We start from the raw sequence: 19,614 nt of genomic DNA, 5'->3' as shown, positions 1-19,614 counted from the left end.
CTCAATCTTCTCTTTTCCAAACTAAACAAGCCCAATTCTTTCAGCCTTTCTTCATAGGTCACATTCTCTAGAAATTTAATCATTCTTGTTGCTCTTTTCTGGACCCTCTCTAATTTCCCCACACTTTCTTGAACTGTGGTGCCCAGAACTGGACACAATACTGCAGCTGAGGCCTAACCAGCGCAGAGTAAAGCAGGAGAATGACTTCTCGTGCCTTGTTCACAACACACCTGTTAATGCATCCCAGAATCATGTTTGCTTTTTTTTTGCAACAGCATCACACTGTTGACTCATATTTAGCTTGTGGTCCACTATAACCCCTAGATCCCTTTCTGCTGTAGTCATTCCTAGACAGTCTTTCCCCATTCTGTATGTGTGACACTGATTGTTCCTTCCCAAGTGGAGCACTTTGCATTTGTCCTTATTAAACTTCATCCTGTTTACTTCAGACCATTTCTCCAATTTATCCAGATCATTTGTAATTATGACCCTCTGCTCCAACACAGTTGTAACCCCTCCCAGCTTGGTATCATCTGCAAACTTAATAAGCATACTTTCTATGCCAATATCTAAATTGTTGACGAAGTCATTGAACAGAACTGGTCCTAAAACAGACCCCTGTGGAACCTCATTTGTTATACTTTTCCAGCAGGATTGAGAACCATTAAGAACTACTCTCTGAGTACGGTTATCCAGCCAGTTATGCACCCACCTTATAGTAGTCTCATCTAAGTTGTATTTGCCTAGTTTCTTTAATAAGAATATCATGTGAGACCATATCAAATGCTTTACTAAAGTCTAGGTATACTACATCCACCACTTCTCCCCTATCCACAAGGCTCGCTATCCTATCAAAGAAAGCTATCCGATTGGTTTGACATGATTTGTTCTTTACAAATCCATGCTGGCTGTTCCCTATCACCTTACCACCTTCCAAGTGCTTGCAGATGATTTCTTTAATTACCTGCTCCATTATCTTTCCTGGCACAGAAGTTAAACTGACTGGCCTATAGTGTCCTGGGTTATTCTTATTCCCCTTTTTATAGATGGGCACTATATTTGCCCTTTTCCAGTCTTCTGGAATCTCTCCAGAATATGAGTCTGTACAGCAGAATTTTTATAGTTCAGTGGCTTTAACCAGGAGGAGCTTTAGTAACAAGGCTGCCTACCTCTTAGACAATGCGTCTCATCAGTAGCCCTCAAACTGCTATGCTAAATGGAAACTGAAGGACAGAAAGCAAACCAACTTACCCTAGGTAGCTCATAAACCAGTGGCAGAGCCCGGAACAGAACCTAAGTTTCTGGATGCATAGACCCAAGTGATGTAGCCATTAGTCCTCACTGCTTCCCTGGAAGCAAGTGCAGCCAGGTGAAGGTTTTGAAGTGCTTGGAGGAGAAGAAAGTGATCAGGAATTCAACAAGGGCAAGTCATGCCTGAGCACCCTGTTTGCCTTCTCCGATGAGGTAACTGGCTCTGTGGTAGGTATGTTAAAGGTTAAGCAGGAGGCTTTATCCAAAATGGGTGTAGCCTGTTGCTGAAATGTGGAGTTTTGAGAAAGAAGGCTGGAGCGAAAGGACTTTTCAGTGTTGTTTTTTTTAACTTGGGCCCTTGCCCTTTTATGTTTGTTTATGAGTTGTTGATTGGGTGTTTTAACTTTGCTTTTTATTAAACTTAGAAATATGAAGAATGCCAAGTCCAGTTCTCTCTGGAGGACTTACTGAATGATCTGACAATAAATATCTTAGACCAAGTACTTTAACGGAAGGAGCGGAGATGTGCTAAATGTTTTCACAAGCCCATCCTTTATGCAAAATGCTGATGTGTCATTCAAATTGAACAAAGCTTGTCATTCTTACTGCAGCCTCACTCATCTTTGTAGTGTTGTTTTGCTAGTTCAGTCCTCACAGTTTTCCCTGGGGTAGACAAGAGAAAGGGTTTACTGCTGTTAGAACAAGAACAATTCTGTTTAAAACCTACCTGCCTAGCCTTCATCAAAACAATAAAAGCATAAGTTCAATTTCTTTTCTTTGCTTGTCATCTCTGAGGACAGCAAATGGAAAAATGTATTTATTTGTTTAGAATAATAGGACAGCTTGCTTAGAGTTCCAGACAAACAATAAAATAAAAAGCAGTCATGTATCACTTTAAAGACTAACAAAATAATTTATTAGGTGATGAGCTTTCGTGGGACAGACCCACTTCCTCAGATCATAGCCTTACCAGAACAGACTCAATATATAAAGCACAGAGGTCCAAAAATTGCTATCAAGGTTGGCAAATCAGAAAAATTATCAAGATTGGTTGTTATCTTCTGATTTGCCAACCTTGATAGCAATTTTTGGACCTCTGTGCTTTATATAATGAGTCTGTTCTGGTAAGGCTATGATCTGAAGAAGTGGGTCTCTCCCATGAAAGCACATCACCTAATTAATTATTTTGCTAATCTTTAAAGTGCTATATGACTGCTTTTTGTTTTGATATAATACAAACTAATATGGCTGTCACTATTTAAACAGTAAAGTGTGTGTGTGTGTGTGTGTGTGTACACACACAGGGGCTGTATTCATTCAACAACTCATAGGAAGTATTAATCTGGCCCAGATACAATGTTGTTGTTCTGGAAAACTGAGACTAGGACAATAGCCTTCTGATATATAATCACTAAGCTTCTGTCTAGACTTTCTGTTACAATGGATCCTTTGAAGCAAAGGCCAAATGGAAAGGGAAATTATATTACATTGTAAGAACCATTAAAAACTGAGCTGATATATCTTGCAGTAGCAAATTGCATTGTTTGTCCCTCCCACTCAAAAAAAAAAAATCCCCAAATTTCTTTTGTAAGATTCCAGGAGGGGAAATTATATTCATTGTTTAAAGAAATAATTAGCAGCACATTAGAGATAATGGAAACATCCTTAAGAGCCTGAGCATCGGCCCTCTCATTGTCTCCTCTTGCATACGTGGTGCCACAACTGCCATGATGAGTGCTTTGAAAGAACGCCCATTCTAGCCCTCTGACCATTCAGGTGACCTCCCTTCTGGCAGAGGCATCAGTATGTTTTCATTTAGCACTTGTCAGAGTGATCCACCAGTTCTTCATCTGGAAAGCCGCTCATCCGGTTTTAACTTTTACCAAACCTCTGTGATCGCTTGCAAATGAATGAGCCTGTCAAACAAGGTGTGCCGTGTAATTTTCATAAGCCAATTACTTTGGGCTGATTTCTGTGTCTGTAGGCTGGCAGAGGCCCTGAATATCACCACCAGGCTTTTTCATTAATAAAACATCATGTCGCTCTCATGCTGTCAAAGCAGCCTGCTCTATATATTTCAAATCCTGCTCTGCTTTGCCCTATGGGGTGAGATGCAGGAATACTACTATGTAAAACAGAATAATGTAAAGCTGCCCTTTCTTTGGTGCCTGTGAGTCAGAAGCTCATGTCGTATTGTCAGAGCAATCAACATGACGTGCTGGAACAGTGCATTTTGGATAATGACAATGCTGGTGATCTGAATCAAAACAAAGAGCCTTATTTTTCCAGTTGCCACCCTGACACGTCAATGCTTGTATCCATAGAAGCTGAATTTGGAGGGACGAACAAACATGTAACCTCGTCCATGGCACTGAGTCTTGCAACATAAAATGTAGAAGAGTATTTGCGCCAAGTTCATTTGACGTGCTAAGTTCATTTGCTAGGGGTGCGGTCATTGCCTAATTCTTCTCCCATTTCTAACCATGCAGCTGCACGGTTTTGATGCTGAAGTTTCATAGCAGATGCTGAAGAGTGGTCCGTGTACATAGAGCAATGCATTAAATAAGAGCTGCATGAACGCGAAACAGTGAGATTGGCAGCAGGCGCAGAAAATTTAGCCCTAGTTTGCTTTAAAATGGTTTGCATTGCCGTAGTGCCTAGGCGCCCCAGGCAGGGACAACGTGCTGTACAGTAAGGTGGTGGTTTGATGCTTCACTCAACAGTAGGGAAAGAATTTTTCAAGTCCTGGCTGTTCTATAGTACTGGACAATATAGTGCTGATTCCAGTACAAATGGACATTGCTATATGGTGAGAGGCCTGCCTATCTCAAGACACTGCCCCTTTTCCCTGCCACAGGGGGGTGCTCTCACTGTAGAAAATTTGAGTTGCATTCGTTTCTCATGTTATTTCAAGTTAGTGCCTGGAAGGTCAACATTTTTGTTACCTAAGCCCCATCTCTCCTCAGAGAATTGGTTTATTTGTATGGGAATGTGACAGCAGTCAGGCTGTATGTTTTTAGATGATGTAGCTGCGCTAACAGCCTTCTGGAATGGAGTTCTCTTACATTCCACAATACGTTTAAAAGCATCCAAAATAGGCTAGAGTGCAGCAGATGTCAGGGATGTATCCTCTTTTGCTTGGACAGTGTGGAGTACAAAGGGCCTCAAGCAGGGTCTTTGGTGTTTCAGGGAGATTAGTAAGAAACATCATTGTATTAGTGCAGGAGAATTTGCCCCCTGTGGGCATTGATATCACATTCTATTTCACAGTAACAGAGAGATAGCTGTGTTAGTCTATATTCTATCAAAACAAAAAGGCAGTCCAGTAGCACTTCAAAGACTAAAAAAAAAAAATTTATTAGGTGGTGAGCTTTCAAAGTGAGTCTATCCACGAAAGCTCACCACCTAATAAAGTAGTCTTTAAAGTGCTACTGAACTGCCTTTTTATTTCATAGTCAGGTTTCTGCCCCATATGTGCCTGATCGTCCTAAACATTATAAATGGGATTTTCAAAAAGCTCTCAGCATTGGCTGAAGTCAGTTTTATTACTGACTTTATCGGGAGCATGTTAAACCCAACCTTGGGTTTCCTTCAACAACTACATTTGCACCCCTAACCGGTCTGATTTTGTATGACTGTGCAACTGGCATGTACCATCAAGTGCAGTTGTGCATGCATGTCAGTGCTCACAGGGATTAGAAGCAGGAATGGGCCTTAGGTGTCCATGCATTACAGACTGTGGGCAGTCACCTGCCTGAGTTCCTTGTTCCCACCATATTCTGGCAGAAAAACACATAGATAGGTATTTATACAAACACCCGAAGATTTCCAATAGAGAGGAACTGAGTCAGCATTTTCAGATTTCACAGGATTACATCTGCCCATCTTGACATTCATAGCCACACAGTGAGATCTTGGACCTTCTCTGATGTTCTGCAGATCACTTGCTTTGAATGTTCCCTCTAATTGACTCATGCTCTTAGGCTCAGTGCTCCAACCTACTCAGTGCAGCCCACACGTGTTTAACAGGAGATTACAGTAGTGATTTTCATTTACCTGGACAAGCCTTCAACTTTGTGCCACTGACGTGGGTTTTGTTTGCATGTTTTAAATGCATTTGGACCTGACAACTTCTCATTCTTAATTTACAGTCTTAAAAGAAATATGATAAAAATGATGTCCCTTTTCAACAGCAGTCCTTTTGGTATGGATAAGACTTCTAATCACTGCATCACCAGAGTAGAGCCACCTGGAGAACCTTCTACATCATCAGAACCTGCGACTGATTTTGTGTTTATTGAATCAACTACTGAAAAGACCCAGATGAAAATTGAAAGCCAAGGAGGTCAAGATTCTGGTCTCAGAGATTTACATGCACCTTCTACTGAAACCAATGGGAGTTGTCCTCATCCATCAGAGTGCAGAGAGAACCTCCCAAAAAAAAAGAAAGGGATCAAGGGCAAACTAATAGATGTCTTTTCCAATTTTCCGGGTGGCAAGAAGAAATTGAGTCTAGCAGAAAATGACAGAGCAGAGACAAACAACAAGCCACTGACAGGTACAGTAAATCAGTTCTGTCTGTCTATGCATGTCTGGCCACCCCGTGGTCCTTGTTGGGTTTTATCTCCCCAGTGCCCCTCGAGGTGAGGAAGAGGAATGGAGACATAGGTTAAATTAAATGACTTCCACTAAGTCAGTGGAAACAAAGGAGTAGAGGAGACAATGAGAGGAACAAAGGGTAGGAATAAATGGTAAATTTTCACAATGGAAGGGGGTAACTAGTAGCGTTCCCCAAGGGTCAGTCCTGGGACCAATCTTGTTCAACTTATTCGTCAATGATCTAGAGAAAGGGGTAAGCAGTGAGGTGGCAAAGTTTGCAGAAGACACCAAACTGTTCAGGATAGTCAAAACCAAAACAGACTATGAAGAACTTCAAAAAGATCTCAGCAAACTGAGTGATTGGGCAACAATATGGCAAACGAAATTTAATGTGGGTAAGTGTAAGGTAATGCGCATTGGGGAAAAATAACCCCAATTATACATACAATATGATGGGGGGCAAATTTAGCTGCAACAGATCAGGAAAGGGATCTTGGAATTATAGTGGATAGTTCTCTGAAAACATCCACACAGTGTGCAGCGGCAGTCAGTAAAGCAAATAGGATGTTAGGAATAATTAAAAAAGGGATAGAAAATAAGATGAAGAATATCTTACTTCCCCTGTATAAAACTATGGCACGCCCACATCTTGAGTACTGCGTGCAGATGTGGTCTCCTCAACTCAAAAAAGATATATTGGCATTAGAAAAGGTTCAGAAAAGGGCAACTAAAATGATTAAGGGTTTGGAACGGGTCCCATATGAGGAGAGGCTAGAGAGACTGCAACTTTTCAGTCTAGAAAAGAGGAGACTGAGGGGCGATATGATAGAGGTATATAAAATCATGAAGGGTGTGGAGAAAGTGAATACAGAAAAGTTATTTACTTGTTCCCTTAATATAAGAACTAGAGGACACCAAGTGAAATTAATGGGTAGCAGGTTCAAAACTAATAAAAGAAAGTTTTTCTTCACACAGCGCACAGTCAACCTGTGGAACTCCTTACCAGCCATCGCTGTGAAGGCCAGGACTCTAAGGCTATGTCTACACTAGCCAAAAACTTCGAAATGGCCATGCAAATGGCCATTTCAAAGTTTACTAATGAAGCGCTGAAATACATATTCAGCACCTCATTAGTGTGCGGGTGGCTGCAGCACTTCGAAATTGACGTGGCTCGTCCAGACGGGGCTCCTTTTCTAAAGGACCCTGCCTACTTCGAAGTCCCCTTATTCCTATGAGCAGATGGGAATAAGGGGACTTGGAAGTAGGCGGGGTCCTTTCAAAAAGGAGCCCCGTCTGGATGAGCCGCATGGCGGCGAGCCACATCAATTTCGAAGTGCCACGGCCACCCGCATGCTAATGAGGCTCTGAATATGTATTTCAGTGCTTCATTAGTAAACTTTGAAATGGCCATTTGCATGGCCATTATGGCCATTTCAAAGTTTTTGGCTAGTATAGACACGTCCTAACAGTTTAAAAAAGAGCTTGATAAATATTTGGAGGTTAGGTCCATAGATGGCTATTAGCAAGGGGTGCCTAACCTTTTGTCAAAGGCGGGAGATGGATAGCAGGAGACAAATTGCTTGATCATTGTCTTCGGTTCACCTCCTCTTGGGCACCTGGCATTGGCTACTGTTGGCAGATAGGATACTGGGCTAGATGGACCTTTTGGTCTGACCCAGTATGGCCATTCTTATGTTCTTATGATGTCTCTGGCTGAGGTGGGATTTAGACCCAGGTCTCCCAACTCCATTAGATGCTTTGTTCCTTTTTCTAAGCAGTTAGTGTTGTGTAGCCTGTATCCAATGCAAATATCCAACCCTGGTACTGATAACAAACAGGCTGTCTGCAGGCTGAGTAGGTAGGCTGGCCATTTCAGCATCCATGCCACCTTGAGGTTAGCTAGAAACTGTTGTCAGTTCCTTGAAGTCATGCCATTCACAAAGCCAGTCATCTCTAATGGATGGGGTAGCTCTAGTTAATGTAACTGGCCTTTTCTGGGAGTGGTATCCTAACATAACAGCCTCTCCAGTCTATAGTGCCTGCAGGAGAATTGGACACTTGCTTACCTAGTAGCACTGAGTAGTTATAGTCTGGACAACCTCTCAGGATTTAGTTATTTGAACACTTAGTTTGTAGTGAATTGGGATGTAAATCTATCCCACAGAGGTCTGCCATGCAAGAAGTGCCTGCCTGGGTGGACCCTTCTCTGTGTGTGCTATAAATTCCTTTAATGCATATGCATTTTGACTTATCCCACTTTGGGATGAGTGTCGATTTAAAGCATCTAATGGAATTTTTAGTGCATGGCAGGAAAACCCTTATGTACGTGCTACGTGTGCTTGTAGACAAGCCTTCAGACATGGCATAGGATGAAGAATCAGTTTTCCCCAAGTCTTTTTGTTCTCGTGTCCAGTCTAGTACCGCACAAAGCATCCTGGCTTGTGGCTTATCAGGACATGCCCACTGTTTCTGTCATTCTGTTCCAGGGTTCTAGCAGAAATCCAAGTTCAGGAGCAACATCTGTTTGAATTTTCTCTAATACTGGAATTTAATGGGTCATGTTTTTTAGTTAGTCTTGTAGTGTTTTCTTGTGCCCATTCTTCAGCATCTTAGGCTATGTCTACACTAGCCCAGAAGATCAAACCACTCAGGGTCCAGCTTCTGGGACTCGATATCAGGCATCTGGTAGGGATGCATGAAATCAGCATCTCAGGGGTCGTAGTCCTATCGTCCTCGCAAGATGTGAGAAGTAAGGGAGGTCAATGGAAGAAACTCACCCATCGGCCTTCTTCAGTAGGGATGGCCAAGTAGGCCGAGCACAGAAACGTTGATTCCAGCTGGGTAATTGCCTGAGGTTTACATACAAAATCATTCATCCATAGCTAGAATTGCATATCTGCAGTCAACTTACTTTGCCTGCTTTGGACATAGCTTTAGTGTGCCCTTGAGCCACGTGTCCAATTCACAGTGGTGTCAGTGGGTGTGTCATGACTGGAACAAGCAGATTGTCTTCACTGGTGCTCAGTGGTGCTGTTAATAGCCTTTCAGTGACTTGTGGTCATTCTGGTGACTATCGTTTTGCCATGTGTTTCCTACCCCATCCATGTGATCTTTGAGGAGCAAGTGGACACAAGTGAGATCTGAGGATGCATTGTCTCATTTCCACTCCTCCCCATCACTAACACACACTTTACAATAAAGAGCAAAAGCAGCCGAGCTTTTAGGGTGTCTACGTGCACTTTCCTGTGATTTTCAATGTTCTTGCCATAAAGATAGAGGTACTGCTCAGTTGCTGAGAAAATGCTAGTTGGGCAGCCTAGATCTTTCTTACTGCCAGAAGAATGGCAGAGGTTAAAAACAGCTTCAAAACTCAGGTGAACTATATATATAAAAGCCCTTAGTAGATCCTCTAATATTTTAGCATAAAATCGTTGGCAGCGCACTAACAGCCGAGTTTGTAATACCTTGGGACTACGTGAGTCTCTAGCAAAAGAAGGTGCAGGAATACTTAGAGATCTTTAAAAGTCATCTGAATAAGGTTTTGCAATAAAGCGTACGAGAATCTGCATGAAAAAAAGGCTACATAACCGAATACACTACATTCTCATGGGGCCATTTTTGTAGAGAAGGTGGGAGCCTAAGTCCTGTAAAGCAGTTGGGAACAAAAGTTGTCCTTCTCCTTTTGACAGTTGAACAAATCAGAGAGCACCTGGATGGTGATAAATTCTTTCAGGCCACTCGACACCTCATTGCTTTGGAGAGGGCACTTTACAGCAACTTGGATGGCAAGAATGACGAAGAATTGTCAAGGGATCAAAGCAAAGTGGAATTACTCTATGAATTCCTGAAAAATAAAGTCTTCAATATCATAAAGAATTCGATAGGCCTAGCACCAGCTAATCCCAGTTTACTGGTGCATGCTGTGGACACAATAGTCGAGCAGGAAGAGGAGGATGAGAAGTACAAGTCAGAGAAGTCACCTGACAAGATTGTGACTCACAGACCCAGAAAATGGAGGGAGATTTGGTTGGATACAGTGAAGCAGTCCATCACTGACCGTATGAAAGACACCCAGCATACTAGTTGTGCTGAGAATCTCTCTGCAACTGCTCTATGCTTCCTGCACATGGGGAAGACGATGAAAGAAGATATGATAATAGTGGTGCGACACATTAAGCAATGTTATCCACCGCAGTTTCATGTGTGCAGAACATATGCAGAATGCTACCACAACTATTTCTCTTCTCAGCTGCAGCTGATAGCAGACTTTGAACTGGGAGATAAGGACACATATCTCCTCCTCACCTGGGTGCAGAACATTTATCCAAAGTAAGTGGTGATTTTTATCTGCGTGTTTTCCACTAGAGCTGTCTGATCTGCATTCCTGTATTCCCCATACCATACGTGGGTGAGAGCTATCATCACTTAGTCTGATGGTTCTCTTTGGTGGTTTTGACAATCCCAGATTTTGAATAGCAGATTCCAGAAACAGTCGGGGGTGTTCCACGCACTAGCTCCATAATTGCCATTGGCTAGGAACCACAACCAATGAGCGCTGCAGGGGTGGTGTCTGTGAGAGGAGGCAGTGCATGTGATCTCTTGCTTTAAATGTTCAGAGGTGGTGTCTGAGCAAAGTGCATCTTAATAAGAGAATCCTTCCCGAAGGGCTAGAAGGGAGCCACATCTACAGCTGCCACTCATTAATCAGATACATCCCTGTATCAGGTTGGGCTCCTTTTCCTGATCTTCCCTCTCCACCTCTGCGACTGGACTCTTCCAATTCTCCTTCTCTAGCCAAGTTACCTGCTGTTGGGGCAGTTAAGGAGCTTTTTTTCCTTGTGGTCTCTCGTTCAGCTGCAAGCTGTGCACATGAGAAGCATGATGTGCAGCCATCTGAGAGGATGCAGCATGTTGCTGCGGCATTACCCATGGTCCCTGTGTATCTCAGAGGGTATTTCTTTCTTTGCAGCAGTGGCAGGTGTCATTCCCAGCTTGGGCAGACCTACATGGGCTAGCGCTGCTTGAGCTGGCACTAGGGTTGCCAATTGTGTGTTTTCAACCAAAACAACTAGTCAAAAAGGGACCGAGTGGTTCCAGTCAGCATCGCTGACCAGGCAACAAGTCCATTTGGTGAGACTGGCACTGGCAGGCTCCCTACTGCTCGTTGCAGCTTCTGGAGGGGGTGACATTTCCCTCAGGCTTCTAGGCAGAGGGAGCCCTGGGGATTTCACACACTGGCCCTTGCTCTGTGCGCTAACTCTGTAGCTTCCATTGGCTGGGAATTACGACCAACGAGAGCTTCAGGGGCGGTGCCTGCAGGAGGGGGCAGTGTGCAGTACACTGAGCTGCCTGGAAATCAAGGGGCACGTCACAACTCGGACAGCTAGCCCATGCCACTATTTTGGCCACACTGGCCCCTGTGCTGTTTCTACCCTGATAGCTTGGGCTTGTGTATGTCTGCCCAAGCTGGGATTTGCATCACCCAGCTGCTTTGCAGACTTTCCCTGAGTTAGGAGACCCAAGGCATGAAACACAGTCCAGCACCACATTAGCTAATGGACGTGAGTGTGCCAGACCACTGCATGTTTTGCACAACTGAACTCCGTTGCAATTGCTCTGCTCCTAGATCTATTTATGAAGAAGTCTTGTTTTTACTACAGATTTGTGAATACAAACAGTGTTACTTTTTTAAAAAAGAGAAAAAACAAATCGTTCCCTAGATGCTGCTTTGCTGTAAAATTGATTTGAAATGAGGTTGTGGGGGTGCTTTTTAATTTTTTCAAAAGCGCTGCTGCATTTCGGGTGGAAACCTCGATGGGCTAGTCATGTTTTAGATACTTTCATAGTCTGCCTCTACACTACGAGGTAAATTCGAATTTATTTATATCAATTTTCTAATTCTGGAATTTATAAGTTTGAGTTTGATCATCCTCACTTCCCATGTGCTCCTCAAAGTCGAATCATTGCTGCTACACTCAAATTGGCTAACAGCAACTGTTGCAGTAGTGTATTGTGGGAAGCTATCCCACAGTTCCCTCATCCCCAGAGCATTCTGGGTATGCACTCTGGTCTTGACATCATCTTCCCATGTTGCATTTTCCTTATTCCCCTCCTGATCCCTGAAAATATGCAGGGACCCTCAAAGGTAGAAGAAGATAAAGTCTAGGACAAAAGGATTTTTGGTTTCCCCCCTGCCCCATGTTACATTGCCAGCACAGGTGCAGTGACTGTATTCTCAACTGGCCATCCACTAAGTGTCCCACCTCCGATCATTGCATAAATGTGGTCCCTAAAAATAATGCAGGGGCCTGGACTGTATTTTGAAGTGAGAAGAAAGAAAAAAGAATTTTTTGTTTTCTCCCTCATTACATTTCTGATAGGGAGTCTTTGGCTTTCAAGTGCACTGTTAGCCTTCTGTGCAACAATTGTGTTCTCAGCTGGGATCATTGCATGTGATCCCTGAAATATAATGCAGGGACCCAGACTGTATTTTAAAGTTAGAAGAAAGAGGATAGAAAAGTCCTAGGAAGAAAGAATTATTGTTTACCCCCTCACTATACTGCTGTAAAATTAGGCCCACTGGCAAAATGCTTACATAAGAGAGAAAATAATCTAGAGAATGTAGTAGTAGTAGTAGCATCCTTCAGTCTACGTAGACTATGGACCGCGCCCTTCATAGTTCCATTTGGGATCATCATTTGCAGCATCAACTGTGAAGGCCCACATGAGAGTGACAGTCCTTGCTGCATCTGTTGCATGTGTAATGAGAATAACAATGAGGACAATTTAAAACGTGTATTCTGTAAAAGATGTCCCCAGAAGAATGTTTGCCAAGGTAGTTTTGGAACGAAACAGAACAACACCACTGAAATAATGTCACTGTAGGTATAATGAGCTGATGGTCGAAGCCCCAAATCTCATTGATTTGGTGGGGGACAAGCGCTGAGGGCCCAGTTGACATTGTCCCTTTAGGGAGAACCAGCCCCTCCCCCCAGCTCATGAGACTTACCCCCCAATGTTGGCAGCAAAACCCCCAGTATATTAGCCACTGGGAGAGACTTCCCCCGGTGGCTGTAAGCCCCCGAATATCTTAGCCGCTGCGGGAGACTTCCCTATGGCAGCAGCAAAACCCCTGAATATCTTTCCTGCCCTTGGAGCCCTAAACATGCGCAATCTATCATGGAGCTGCCTGGCAGCGTGGTCAGCACTGAACAGCAGGCACATCCTTTTATTGGGTTGGGGGCTTACCCATGTGATGTGGCTGAGTGCAGGAAAGACCCTGACTGTGTGGCACCTGTGGCGGGGGAGGTGGGTTGGTACAAAATGTAAACCGCTGAGAAGAAGTTTCTCGGCATGTTGTGCAAGCACGACCCCCACCGCAGGCTTGTTGACATGTGGTACGGTAGGGCCTGGGCTGGCACCAGACAACCCAGAAAAAAATTACAAGTGTGGAGAGAGAGCCGTGAACTCCCTGCAGGGGCTATTTGAATGGGCAGATGTGCTCACAGCGCTAATAGCAAGGAAAGAAAGAAAGACATTTCTCCCATTCTCATACCAACATGAGCCCACAGCTAAAGGCTTGCTGCTCCCACTTGGAAATTCATAGTCTTCCTGTTACTGGAGAGCAGGGGCCAGAGCGGAGCACTGAGGTTCATTGTAGGTTACATATGGGACACCTGTGAAGGCTAATAAATTTGACTTTTAAGACATGGCACTTCCACACTGGCCTTTTCTTGAACTTCTGAATTTGAGCTTGAAACTATATCTGTCAGGTAACTGCAATTTTGTAATGTCGAGGTGGCCTGCTAAACCCAGGGTTGCGAGTTCAATCCTTGAGGAGGCCATTTAAGGATTGGGGCAAATGGATGTCAAGGATGGTGCTTGGTCCTGCCAAAAGGACAGGGGACTGGACTAGATGACCTCCCAAGGTCCCTTCCAGTTCTAGGAGATGTGTATCTCCAATTTAAAAAAAAAATTGAGCTAATGGTGTTTACAGTGAAGAGAGTCACGTGGTAATATTGAGCTAACTGCCTTAAATTTGAATTTATCTCATAGTGTAGACACGGTGATGGTGTGCAACATGTAAGTAACTCAGTACTGCTGAATGTGGATGTGGGAGTTTGTGGACACCTTGCCCAAAAGTTTGGAGAATGTCAGTGTTTCATGTCCAACCTAAGCTTTTTCATGTGTCAGACACACATTCTGCAGTGAGGGGAGGGTACATTGTTCAAGACTATAACCTACTGATACATGCTTCTGCTGGGCATTTCATTTGGACACCCCCAGATGTGTTCACCATGGATGAATTGTCTGCAGGGGCTTGAAGTTCTGAAAGCAAGTCCATTTTCTCCTGCACAGAAACCCTTCCCTATCCTGTAGCTTTGAGTATATGTAGATGTAAACCAGACAAATGTTTATCACTTCTGTGAAAATTTTCCTCCAACCATGCCTCTGAGTCAAAAGCCAGCCTGAGTGAAACGTAGCACTCACCTTCAGCAGGGCAGAGGCTTCTGGGGCCACAGTCTGAGCTGATGCTAGAGAGAGAAGTTGGCTTTAAAACCATAATTGTGTCTCCCTCCTTGTGCTTCACCATGGTTCTACACACTAGGCTGTTCCCCTTACAAAACAGGTTTAAGTTAGTTGCCTTGTCAGCTTCCAGGAACAGCAATGTGGAGAGAATTCCTGGAAAGGTCTCTGGCAGCAGGCAGTAAAGAGGTGACTTGTATTACCTCCAGCTCCCCTTGCACTGGGTGGATCCTCCTCTAGCTGGCTACACAAGTTTTAGGGGGCAACTTTGCACCTGGGCAGCAGCACAGCTCTGGTCACTAGGCATTTAAAGGTGCAGCACACGGTGGGGGAAACTCAGTGACATACCATGTCAGCCTCCCTCAGCACGTTGCATTTGGAAAAGCTCTGACATAAGGCAAAATATTTGTCTTTGTTTTGAAAACTCATTGGGTGGTTTCGGGGGTAATTTGGGGAAGGCAGAAGCAGCAAATATTTCAATGCTCAAGACCCCTGGGTTAGGGTAGAATTATCTGGTTTTTTTTTTTTTTTTACAATTATAATTGGAGATACACATCTAGAACTGGAAGGAACATCAGGCAATCATCTAGTCCAGTCCCCTGCCCTCTTGGCAGGACCAAGCAACATCCCTGACATCTATTTGCGCCCCCCCCCCCGGACTGAATTCACAACCGTGGGTTTAGCAGGCCAATGCTCAAACCACTGAGCTATCCCTCCCACTGTTGGCAGTTTGTGTACAAACACCATATGAAGGATAAATGATTTGGCTGACAGTGTTCTTGACTGATTCCCCCCCCACCCCCTCAACAAAAATGCCAGATCCAAACCTTTGTCATCTTTTCTTCCCGTGGCCCTCATGAGTGCCTGACACAGCGCTACAGCTCAAGATCTGGCCCCACATTTCTGAAGTTTGTCGGAAAGCAGCTCATGCATTATGGCTATACTACAATGTGGTATTTGTGAAGAGGTGGCTCACCTAGAAATGCAGAAGTTGAGTAATCACTAACATAACATACTGCAGTTCAAAAGGGTAAGACCAATCCTCACGCACATCTCCTTTGAGGCTGCTGGAGTAATTTGATACATACACTATGGTAGCCGCTGATTTCTGGCTCCACATCAAACTATCAATCCCCCTTTAATTAGCTCTGTCCCAAGGTGAATAGCAGGATATGAGACACCAAAAGCAGCCTTTTAGGTACTGAAATTCTAAAACCAACTGCTTGTCCGCCATCCCTATAGTCACTTCGCATAATTCAGCTGTTGTTCGTTGCTTTGAATTTCCTCTGTTCTGGGGTGAGGAAACTTTTTATGTTGGGTCCCATTTTTCATGCCTGCAATTAGCAGGCCCCTCCAACCTGTCTAATGTAATCCAAACTGACAGAAATTTAGGTTATGTTCATGTGGGGGGAGGAATTCAAAACCCACCTTTCGGCATGTCTAAGAAAGTAAGTCTGTAGAATGTAAAACCTTTATTAATCTGGTATATAAATGTTTTTTATGCAGACATGTAAAAAGTAACATTCAACATTTTTAATGAGAAGGATGAGCTGGACACCCAGCAGCCAATCATAGTGCTCCCCTCTTAGGAAATATCACGCCTCCCCCAAGGGGGGCCCGACTCTTGCTTTGCACACCCCTGTTTTATTCAACCAGAATTCATCTGCTGGCACAAAATTCCAACTGTAATTGCATGCAGACTAGAACTCTTCTGCAGTGTTTAACTATTCATAGCAAATAGCTGTGCTTGTGTCAGCTGTGTTTTAATGGCACAAATGAGCTATAACTGGAGATCTGGGCTGCAAAGACTGGGTGTTGTCCTCTTTCTTCCATGGCCTGCCTGGGTTAAGGGCAATGCACATTTTTAAATCTGCTTTTCACTGGTTGCTTTCGCAATGTTAAATTCATGCAAACCAACTGTCTTCAATTATGCTGATCTTAGGAAATGTGATTGCTTGGTTTTTTCATTCCAGTGACATAAGAAAAAATTCCATTTTAGTGAAAGAGTTGGATGATGCCAAACTGGGGAGCCTTTTGCCACCAAAAACAATCAAACAGCTTGAAACTAAATACCTGTGCAACGAAGCAGTGAGTATCTGTTCATTCCTTTGCCTTTATTTCTGTGACGCACCTTAGTGAAGCTTTATTTTGTCTGGGGCAGGTACTGCACATTGCTCTGCGCCCTGTGTAGTTTTACATAACGTTCAAGATCAGACATGCTAGTTCAACCTCTCTAAGCCCATGGGGAATGGGTCATGTTCTTTCTTGTACAATGGCGTCTGCAAAATAAAATGCTGTTTTGTATTCTCAGTCAATCTTACTAACCGTGGGGGCTGCATTGCTATTTGCACAGGAAAACAGTTATCCTGTCCCTGGAATTCTGAACCTCAGAGGAAATAAAAAAAAAAAACAAGCAAAGATTTTTATGGGCCCATGTTTAAGCAGAGCAAGCAGAGGGGGCTCAGTTTTCCTCCTAGCCAGGTTTGTCCAATGTAGGGCCAGTGGCATGAGTCCTGCTTTAACCACTGTGTTGGAGGAGACCTGCATGACCCAAAAAGTATTTAGGGAAGCAGTGTGCATGCATGCAAAGGCGTGCCGCTGAGTTGAGCAGGGCTGAGCTATTGAAAATCTCGTCCTTTCCAGTAGTGATGTATAAGCAGGTTTGCAGAAATGGCAGAGAAGCTGTTACTCCTCAGTTGCTTCCCCCACACCCAAGACCAAAAGTGGTGACCATTCTAGTATTACAGCCGAAAAAGAACCTGCCGCAGAAGGTTATAAAATGGAAGCTACAACTATTTGGGCATATTTGCAGAATGAACGACAAACAAAAAATCAAGACCCTGGTATTCAGCATAATGGATGGTTCGAATAGGAGAGGCAGACCCCACAGAGAATGGATAGACAACATAGTAGATTTGTGCGGAGCTACTCTACAGAAACTAAGCCACTCCGCACTGGACAGGGAAAGATGGAAGGAAATAGTGAGAGAGGCATCAGACACCAACAGGTGCTGAGCCCGCGGTTATTGATGATGATGATTCTAGTATTCACATTCACAGTGCTTTGAACGCATCAGGCTAGAATTCTTTGAGATTTCTAAGAAGAGCGGAAGTGCAGTCTGGGGTTCTGTTCTATAATCCCTTCCAGGTGTGAGCTTAAAGTTTTCAAGCCATCAGAAGGCAGCGGCTGTCTCTCAGTGTTACTGTATAGGCTGTGGGGATTTGCAGTTATCCATGTCAGGAGTAGGAAGTGTCAGTGATGAGAAGTAGCCATTTTATTCAGCATGTTTCTCCTCCAGACCTGGCAGCTGCTAGTCGGGTGGAGGTGTGCCCAGAAGACTGTGCAGCTCTTTATAGCATTACCTTCTGCACTCTGGATGACAGAGGCATCCTGAAAGAGACAGAGCAGGATCCCTAGCACTGGAGTTTCTATTCCCCTGTGAATTGTGGGCCTCAAATAAACCCTCTAAGCCTCTTCCTGAGGAAACACTACTAGAGACTCTGAAGTGAGCTTCAGATCCCCTCCCCTGAGCTCAGCACAGGAGGCTACAGTATGGTCTTGAATCAGAGGAGGATCAGACCCTACAGGTATATGGTTTATACATGAGTATCTCAGACTGCAGCATGTAACTGGCATAGAGTAGGGTTTCAAGTTCCTAGCAGGGTTTGATGTAACATTCCACTAGGCTGGATAAATTACATGATTGGTCAGTAATGCAACCCCAAAACAGTGAGCGCTATAAAAGACGTCCGTGGGTTGTGGTAAATGTTGTTTCTTTTCCTTCATTCTGTCAAGGCGTCTGTCAGGAACTGGCTGGCCAAGAGTTTAGAAGTGGAAGTGAAGAGGTGGTCAGAAGAGAGAGAACCAGAGAAACTGGATGGACATTTTCACAGTGAATTAGCCATAGATGTCATCCAGGTAACACGCGCGCATGGAAAGGCCTTGTTTTGCTTCATCCTGGATATATTTAAAAGTAAATGTCATGTGGGCATTTGTGTTTGAAAGCAAGTACAGTCTATTCAGAAGGCTCCAGCCATCCATATGAAAGAATAATAGTATAATGCTTAGGGGAAAAAGAACTCTGTAGGTATTTGGCATCACCAAGTATCTCAGCAGTGCCTAGCAATGGATTTTATCATCAGCACCTCCGGGCAGTAGGGCAGTGCTGTTATCCCCCTTAACAGATGGGAATGGAGATACAGGGAGGCTATCCCAGCAGACAGAACTGAACTCAGCTCTCACACAGTGTGGATGGTTATTCATAGGGACTAGCACACCCACTGCTCCGCTGTCCTGGGAGAGTCCCTTTTCTCTCTCCCCGCTCCCCCCAGCTCAAACATGTTGAACGCAAATCCTGACCTTTTTTGACATAGTAGGAGGGAAGGCATCTGTAATCAAAGCTGCATCAGTGGATATGAAGGAATTCACAATGGGGGAAGCAGAACATCTTGTGCACATATGAGCAAAATAGCAGTTATTTGCTGAGTTTCCAGATGTCTTAGAGAAGTCGGCTCTAATCCCTCACCACCTTTTCTCAGACAGTATTCTCCTTCATCATTCCTGGAGATCATGACAAGATATTTTTTCAAAAAGTGTGTGTTTAGATACAAAATAATTCAACACTTGGCAAAACATAAGTGCCGTGTGTTTATTCTTTTTCTTCCTCTGAAGTCCTGTTTATTGTTTCCTCTCTCTCAAGTTATGTTCCCAATTGAAATCAGAGGATGGAAAAAAATGTGGTAGTGTCCAAAATAAGAACAGATTCCATCGCTTATTCGCGGGGTAGGTGGTGTGGTCCAGTGGTTGGGACCCCATGCTGGGACTCGTGAGACCTGCGTTCAGTTACAAGTCCTGTCACACAACAGAGCAAGTCACTGAGCTCTCCCACTTCTCCACCATTTTTAGTTCTAGGCAGCTGCCATAGGCTCTTGCTCTGGTTTTGTGCCGGGCCTAGCACATTAAGCCCCAGTCTCTGCTAACTCCAATGACTAATACGGAAATAGCACCAGCTACTTTAACAACTGTCCTGTGAGATGTTTGTTGGGTTTTTTTTTTTTGGGTGTAGGGGATGGAAATTTGAAGTTAAGAATTGTTGAATTTTATGTCTTAGACTATTCATGGAGGACAAAAACGAGCTGCAGAAATTACACCTGAACTCGCTGGGCAACTGTCAGTCATATTGTTGATGGAGCTGTCAGCGTTTTTGAAAAGGTGCAGTAACAAGCTGCTGTAAGAAAC

The 19,614-nt window shown here is 43.9% G+C and overlaps 1 protein-coding gene across 6 annotated transcripts in view; it reads left to right on the top strand.

Annotated features, from left to right (window-relative positions):
- The window catches only part of TNFAIP2 (TNF alpha induced protein 2), a 45,401-nt gene that overhangs the window by 17,102 nt on the left and 8,685 nt on the right, over positions 1–19,614 (top strand). For 3 of the 6 annotated variants that reach the window (XM_074996451.1, XM_074996455.1, XM_074996450.1), the window contains exons 2-6: positions 5,403–5,809; positions 9,540–10,179; positions 16,350–16,464; positions 18,172–18,294; positions 19,487–19,587. In XM_074996451.1, the coding sequence (XP_074852552.1) occupies positions 5,416–5,809; positions 9,540–10,179; positions 16,350–16,464; positions 18,172–18,294; positions 19,487–19,587 (1,373 nt within the window). In that variant the 5' untranslated portion in view covers positions 5,403–5,415. The remainder of the gene's footprint in view (positions 1–5,402; positions 5,810–9,539; positions 10,180–16,349; positions 16,465–18,171; positions 18,295–19,486; positions 19,588–19,614) is intronic. The other 3 variants (XM_074996453.1, XM_074996452.1, XM_074996454.1) reach the window with 2 other exon arrangements.

Source organism: Carettochelys insculpta, chromosome 6 (genome assembly GCF_033958435.1).
Source record: "Carettochelys insculpta isolate YL-2023 chromosome 6, ASM3395843v1, whole genome shotgun sequence".
NCBI lineage: Eukaryota > Metazoa > Chordata > Testudines > Carettochelyidae > Carettochelys > Carettochelys insculpta.
Note: the sequence above shows the minus strand (reverse complement) of the source record. Positions and strands in the feature narration are given on the sequence as shown.